The 8,141-nt window shown below is 35.8% G+C and overlaps 1 protein-coding gene across 1 annotated transcript; it reads right to left on the bottom strand.

Annotated features, from left to right (window-relative positions):
* Positions 1–5,020: 5,020 nt before the first annotated feature.
* LOC125274371 (cytochrome c) lies at positions 5,021–6,800 on the bottom strand. The gene is made up of 3 exons (XM_048200715.1): positions 6,647–6,800; positions 5,676–5,850; positions 5,021–5,576 (listed from the first exon to the last, which is right to left on the bottom strand). The coding sequence occupies exons 2-3, from the start codon at positions 5,842–5,844 to the stop codon at positions 5,431–5,433; spliced, it is 315 nt and encodes a 104-aa protein (XP_048056672.1). The 5' UTR covers positions 5,845–5,850; positions 6,647–6,800; the 3' UTR covers positions 5,021–5,430.
* Between the last annotated feature and the right edge of the window lie 1,341 nt (positions 6,801–8,141).

The raw sequence follows: 8,141 nt of genomic DNA, 5'->3' as shown, positions 1-8,141 counted from the left end.
ATTTACAATTTTGACACTTTATAGAAAGAAAGAAAGAGAAAGAAAGGAAAATAGCTGTCTGCTGACCTCTAGTGAAGTTCTTTGGCATAAGTACAATGTACTTACTGTGTTTATATTGTATTGCAAAACACTTTTGCTGCTATTGAGGTGGGATATGGGTAAGGTTAGGGACAGGTTTGGTGGTATGGTTTCAGTTTAAGGTTGGATTAATGGGTAGGGAAGGGTCAACAGTGTAATTATACAGAAATTAATTACAGATGTAATTACATGCAGGTATTTTTAAAATATAAGTACAATGTAAACATGTATGTACACAATAAGTGCACTGAATCAAATGATTAATTTAAATCTAAGTACATATTAGTTAAAGGGTTAGTTCACCCAAAAATAAAAATTCTGTCATTAATTACTCACCCCCATGTCATTCCACACCTGTAAGATCTTCGTTCATCTTAAAGACACAAATTAAGATATTTTTGATGAAATCCGAGAGCTCTCTGACTCCTCCATAGACAGCAATATAATCAACACTTTTTACGGTCCAGAAAGCAACTAAAGAAATCGTTAAAGCAGTCAACATGACTGCAGTGAATCAACCTAAATGTTATGAAGTGACAAGATATTGTTGAATAATGTCTTGTTTTTGAGCTCAAAAAATATTCTTTTCGCTTCATAACATTAAGGTTGAACCACTGCAGTCACGTCGACTGATTTAACGATTTCTTAATACCTTTCTGGACTTTGAAAGTGTGGATTATATTGCTGACTATGGACGAGTCACATAAAGTGGTGTATAAAGTACTCGAAAACCATACTTGAAGTATAGATATCTTACCAGAAAATGACTTTGGTAGAAGTTAAAGTTACTGTTTAGAATGTTACTTGAATAAAAGTTTTAAAGTATGTTATATTTTTTTTTATATTAAACATACTTAGCCTAAGTATTGAAAGTAAAAGTACAAGTAAATGTAAAATACAAAAGGAGCAAAAAAATATTATTAAAAATTGTTCTATACACAGTTTGAGCAGCAAGATTGTGTTCAGTTTTAACTCTTTCTTACATTTTGTTTCTTTGAATTAAAAAAATGGCTAAATGTTTATTGTAATTTTTAAATATAAAAAATACTAATATATTAATTATACATTGATCGTTCATTTTAATTCATAGTGCATTATAACTAATGTAAGAGACAACTTTAAAATGTTAAAATGTAAATGCTGAAATGAAAAATGAACAGTACTTTTATTAACCTTATTTAAAGGATTAGTCCACTTTTAAATAAACGTTTCCTGATAATTTACTCACCCCCATATCATCCAAGGTGTCCATGTCTTTCTTTATTCAGTCGAAAAGAAATTAAAGTTTTTGATGAAAACATTCCAGGATTTTTTTCCATATAGTGGACTTCAATGGGCACCAAACAGTTGAAAGTCAAAATTAGGTTCACTGCAGCTTCAAATTGTTCTACACGATCCCAGATGAGAAATAAGGGTCTTATCTAGTGAAACCATCGCTCATTTTCTGAAAAAAATTGAAAATTATATAAGTTTTAACCATAAATGCTCATCTTGAACTAGCTCTCTTCTTCTTCTCTATTAGAAATCCGGTGGTGTAGATGCTGCTAAGTGTATTACTGCCCTCCACAGGTCAAAATTTGAACTAATTTTTATATGCAATATGCTAGTTTAATAGTATATAACAATTAGTTCAAACATTCACCTGTGGAGGGCAGTAATACGCTTAGCAGAGTCTACACCACCGGATTTCTAATAGAGAAGAAGAAGAGAGCTAGTTCAAGATGAGCATTTATGGTTAAAACCTATATAATTTTCAATTTTTTTCAGAAAATGAGCGATGGTTTCACTAGATAAGACCCTTATTTCTCATCTGGGATCGTGTAGAACAATTTGAAGCTGCAGTGAAACTAATTTTGACTTTCAACTGTTTGGTGCCCATTGAAGTCCACTATATGGAGAATAATCCTGGAATGTTTTCATCAAAAACTTTAATTTCTTTTCGACTGAATAAAGAAAGACATGGACACCTTGGATGACATGGGGGTGAGTAAATTATCAGGAAAAGTTTATTTAAAAGTGGACTAATCCTTTAATGTTACAAACGGACTCTTATTGTAAAGTGTTACCATTTCATATAAATTGAAACAGTCATGCTTAAAAATTACCATCTTTAACACACAAAGGCATAGCATGGGTCTATTATATGTATACTTTCACACATTACTTGTGTCTATTTTAGAAAACTTGATGATTATCTAATCAAAATTAGTGTTTCAGTGCAGATAAAAAAAGAACTGAAATCGAATACATTTCTGATTTATGTTTCTGTCGCTGCATGATGAGGATACAGTTTAAATATGCAACTTAGCTGGATAATGAATGCACAACAGCAAACAAATGGATAAACTAATGCAAATGAATGGTAACAATCGTGACATTAAACAGTTGGTGTTTTTGTCACATTGTTTTACCGCTCGAGGTACTACTAATGTTAGCGTCCTCTCAGCCTTGACAGCAAACATACTGCTGTTCTTCACTAATGCAGCATCTACTCAACAAACTAATTACTTTATAATCATATGAAAACATGTACTGTAGTGTACACTGTATAACATACCGTTTTGTTGTATGTTTTAAATACGTTTTTGAAGTATCCTGCTCTGTGCAGCGCGCAGCCTCACATCATGTGTCAAAACAAACTCTACGAGGTATCAGTGATCGTTTTTATTTCGCCTCTAGAGGTCGCTCTCATACTGTAGCCTATAATGACAGCGCACTCTTCTCAGCTGCTCCAGCAATGGACGCAACCCGGAAAATGAAACCAACCGCAGTTGTGCGAGCACTTGTTTGCGCATGCTTGCTTGCAGTCTGTGTTCTTCCGACTTTATTTTGTAGTAAGTAACGAAAATGCTTTGGGAAAATGTATCGGAGTAAAATACATTTTATTTAGGAAATGTAGTGGAGTAAGTTGACAGAAATATAAAAACTCAAGTAAAGTACAGATTCTCCCAAAAAATACTTTAGTACTGTAACGAAGTATTATTACTTAGTTACATTACACCACTGGTCACATACCTCTCGGATTTCATCAAAAATAGCTTAATTTGTGTTCTGAAGATGAACGAAGGTCTTACAGGTGTGGAATGACATGAGGGCGAGTAATTAATGACAGAAATTTTCATTTTTGTGTGAAATGACCCTTTAACTAATATGTAGATTTAAATTAACCGCATTTGATACAGTGCACTTATTGTGTACATACATGTTTTACATTGTACTTATATTTTAAAAATACCTGCATGTAATTACATTCACACCTAATATAAAGTGGGACCGAAATATCAATTATATGTCTATTACACTTACATCATTACAAGCACCTGTGTTCAGTCATAGATCGTAAGTCAAACACAGATCAAATAAGAAGTGAAACAATGTTTTTTGTTGACACTGTAACATCTTCGACATACATGTGACAGAGGTTCCTCTCCATGACACACACACACACACACACACAATGGTAGGCCCTAGGCTACTTACTCCATTTATGTCAAAGGCATCAACACGATATTCTCGTCTTATAGCTTTAAATAAACAGGACTTAACTATAATAAACAGGACTTAACGACGAATTGGTGCTATCAGCAAAAATGATATAGCTTACTGACATGCTCAAATAATGGAATGGATTGTATTTCAATCAAATGTTAACTTAAACAACATTTAGCTTGTATTAATACAACATATATAAAGTTTTTTCTTTCAGTTTACGAATGAAAGTCATGAATGACGTGCTTCGACAAATATGCATGTTGATTGTGCAACCTTTACGTTTTATAAAAGTGTTACAAAATAGCGTTGGGTAGCTGTCAGTGTCCTCTAGATGGCGACATTTTCATGTGAAATGACACTTCTAATGACATTGAAACTTTAGAGTCAGGGTAGATTTGTATATAAACAAGGTTGTTACTTTCCTCTGACATTACATATGATCCAAATATTTTATATTAGGAAGGTTCACAGAACCAGATCCTTTTGTAGGATTAATGTAAGGTAGTTGGTCAGACTGGATCTGACCAGCTGTTCACTTTTCTGCGAGGACTCGGTTCTCTGTTCGGACTTTGCTTTCTGACGTACTGCACGTATCTACATATGATGTTCATGATCGAGTCGTCAAAGCTTGGCGCTGATAAGGACTGTTTGCTACGCTGTTAATTTGTGTGATCCACCAAACTGATAACACGTCTTTCCTGGTTCACGTGAGGGGATTAAATTACTCATGAAGCTACACTGCTGAACTCAGTACCCAGGTCACATATGACAATTGACCAACAAATACAGGCTAAAAGATTAGATTAAATCTGCTTTCATTAATGAATGTTAGTTACTTCTTCAGTTACAGTTATTCTAGATTTATATCTACAATTTGGATGTATCTGAAAAACAGGGGATACCAAACAAAGCTTTTTGTATCCTAATCAGAATTAAATCAAAGTGCACTTTAGTGATACTGAAATTGCAGTAAAATAATTTTATTCAATAGTAATTTTAGAATTTATCTCTTATAACAGAGCCATTGCTGCCCAATTTCCTGATCTGAAAGCATCAAATTTCCTTTAGCCATCAATCAAGAGCAGCGCCCTTTATATTGAACCATGACTATGATTGTTTGATAATCTTCCTTAGAAGGTGGTGCAATTTTCTAGGCAAACCATCATGAAAACCTTGATGTACTTGCCACATATTTTTACCAGGACATTGTTAGGACTTGCCCTAAAATTTCTCAGTGTAGTAAAAGAACACCTGATGCATTATATATCCTAAGAACAGTGTCAGCAGAGTCATCTGACTACTACAGCTTAGCACACGGAGAACTGAAACTCAAAAAAAAAAAAAAATACTAAAGAAACACTGGTGTGCTTTCACTTTAAACTGCACAACATCAGCAATAAAGTGCATGAAAAGACCATGAAAACGTAGAAAAATAAAAATAACAAATGGACCATTTTGACTGTTTTATTTGACAGATGAAATCCATTCGTTACAACCAACTACCAATAAGCATGCTGCTTGTTCAGTCAACTCAATGCAATCCAAATACTTACAGGGACCAGTATATTTTAATAATTTAATGTACAACAGCTCCTGTGAAACCAGGGGACACATATTTCATTCCCTCAGTGGAAACACTAGGGACCTGCAGTAACTTGACTCTCACTATTGCATGGACAAACAAAGAAATGGACATCTTCACTGCTAAAATGGACTGGCTTTAGAAGCATGCCATGTTATGATGAATAATCCTGGCCACCTGATCTGTCACACCTTCTGAATAGATACTGTTAAAGACATTCGAATCCAAACTACAAACATTTAATTTAAATATTGCCGCCTCCTCGTTCTCCGTCTGTATTATGATGTGGCTGACTTTAAGTATGCAATAAGGTCTGCTCTCTCGCCCTTCTTCTTGATCCCAGCAAAGATCATCTTTGTGCCTGGAATGTACTTCTTGGGGTTCTCCAAATATTCCATCAAGGTATCTTCACCCCAGACAATGCCTGTGAAAAGCAAGGCACCATAAAGACTTGTTAAACATTACCGTTCAATCTCATTGTGAAACATAAGACACATGCTGTACTTTTATCAAGAAGCCTTACCTTTGCTCTTGTTGGCATCTGTGTAGGAAAACCCCTCTGCCTGACCAGTCTTGCGACCAAAAAGACCCCAAAGATTTGGACCGACTTTGTGCTTGCCTCCGTTTTCAACTGTGTGGCACTGGGCGCACTTCTGGACGAAAACCTTCTTTCCCTTTTCAACGTCACCCATATTTACCTAGAAGAAAAGGAGATGTGAAAACACTGCAGAAAGGCATTTGAAGGTTGAGTGGACAGATCATCAGAAGGTCATTCAAGGATGGAGCATCTATAAGCTTAAACGATCAGTTCCAAGACATAAATCAACCAATACAAGCTCTAAAACAGGTCAGTTCCCCACCCATGGAGATGCAAAGCATTTGATGGTGATTTCTAGGCAAATAGATGAGTTTCCTCACATTCAAACCCTGCAAATCCGTATCTGTAAACATCTTGGTATTAAGTTGTTCATCCTTAAATCGCATTTGTTAAAAGAAGCCTTAATCACTTATGTATAGCTCGTTCGGCATCAGCCTTTTAAAACTCGCTTAAAATGAATAAGAATTCGGATTAGAGTTTGTATGACAAAATCCATATTTAACTAATCAAAATACTCTCAAATAAGCGATACATTTCTGAAGAAAACAGCGAAAGTCGTAAACCGGCTTTAGATCCACGTTGGGGAAGCTAGCAGCTAGCCACATCTGGCTAGCCTCTTATAAAAGCACACAATGTCCCACGAATTAATGAACATTTATTATTGCTCAACTACATAAAACGAGTCTTTTCCTTGTTGTAATTAAAAATAAAACGAATTATTTTATTATAAAGCCTTACATATTTCTATCTTGACATACAGTTGTTCTTGAGAATTACCGGTTAGCTTACGCAACCTCACATCATCCTTCCCCAGAACCGCTTCAAAATCCTCCATTTCGGCTAAATATCACATCTGTGATCGTTAACACGTCGAACAGATCCTTTAAAAATGTTACCTTTTAAACCGTGTGAGGAAGCTCTTCACCTTGCGGGATGCGATATTCTGCTCGTGCCGGTCGGGCGGACCGCTTCAGTATCAGGGCGAAAGAGAAAGGTCACTTCATTTTAGAGGCGCGAGAAGGCTCCGGTATTTGACGTCACAATCATGCGCTGCCTGAGCCGTCACGTGCCTCATTTCGACGAATCTGGTAACGGTCCCGCAGCTGTTCCTCTGAAGATCCATCTATGGAGTTGTGACAGACAAGTGCTTTTAAAGAGATAATCGGTTTAGATAAAGCGGAGTTCAGAGTCTGGACACGTTGTTTGTACTTATAGCATGTATATGCAGCATATACGTTAAATTGAACGGGATGGAGAAGACAGAGAACGAGTTTGACCTTGGCATCTTGTCAAATTTACATTTTTAATGAAATACCGACGGTCATGGAAAAATATCAGTGTAACTGCGAATATATACTACCTTATACGTTTATTTTAAACTGAAATTCTGAAAAATTATTTTTATATAAGGATTTATTAATTAATGAGAAACTATCGAAGGCGTGGTTACCCTGAAAACAATATTTAATGAGCGCTTTCTATGTAATAATATCATATTCTGTCTGTTATATTAACGTTGCACCTTGAAACATGCCCAAAGCGCCTCCTCTGTGCACGAATACAGCATGACGTTGTGTCACATGATTTTTTACTACGTGACTGGAGTTTCATTACACTGCAGCACCATTGAAACGTGTCTTTCTCGCGGCTGAATGTGCATGAAAGGTGTTATGAAGACTTGATTTTCAAGTTATCTGTTGTTTCCTAGTTGTTTCCCTTGAAGCTGACAGACAGCTGACTCATAAATGAGGTGTTATAAGTACGGTGGAGTACACTCACGTGACTGACAGGAATGACAAATGACACGTCTTGTCAGACGCACATAAATTTGTCAATACATCATAACTGCGCAGCTTTTCATGAAGATTACCTGTAATATCACAAAGAGAACTGCTTGAAAATGTGTTTTTTTTTTTCTATTTGAAAATACACAGGCTATCTATGTATCTTATCGTATGTTAAAACTGGACCTTCCAGTGAAAACGACAGATTTCCAGGTTACAGCCCCAGTGTAACCTACAGAACACACGGATGATTTGATTGTTTTTCTGTGCATTGTGCTTTCTTTCTGAACCCACGCATAATATTTAATATTCTAATTGAGAAGAGAGTTTAGATGAACTTAAACAAAAGAGCTTAAAGGGTTAGTTCAGCCCAAAATGAAAATTCGGTCATTAATTAGGCTACTCATCCTCATTTCATTCCACACCCGGTGGAACACATGGTTCAGTGTGGCGTATCCCAACATTCTTAATCCAACTGCATCTAAAGGGCAATTTAGAATGTTGGATCTTGGTGTTTGTTAAAAGCTTAGAAAATTCTGTCATTAATTACTCACCCTCATGTCGTTCCAAACCTGTAAGACCTTCATTCATCTTCGTAACACAAATT

The sequence above is a fragment of the Megalobrama amblycephala genome, linkage group LG8 (assembly GCF_018812025.1).
Source record: "Megalobrama amblycephala isolate DHTTF-2021 linkage group LG8, ASM1881202v1, whole genome shotgun sequence".
Taxonomy (NCBI): Eukaryota; Metazoa; Chordata; class Actinopteri; order Cypriniformes; family Xenocyprididae; genus Megalobrama; species Megalobrama amblycephala.
This window is presented reverse-complemented; position numbering and strand designations above follow the sequence as displayed.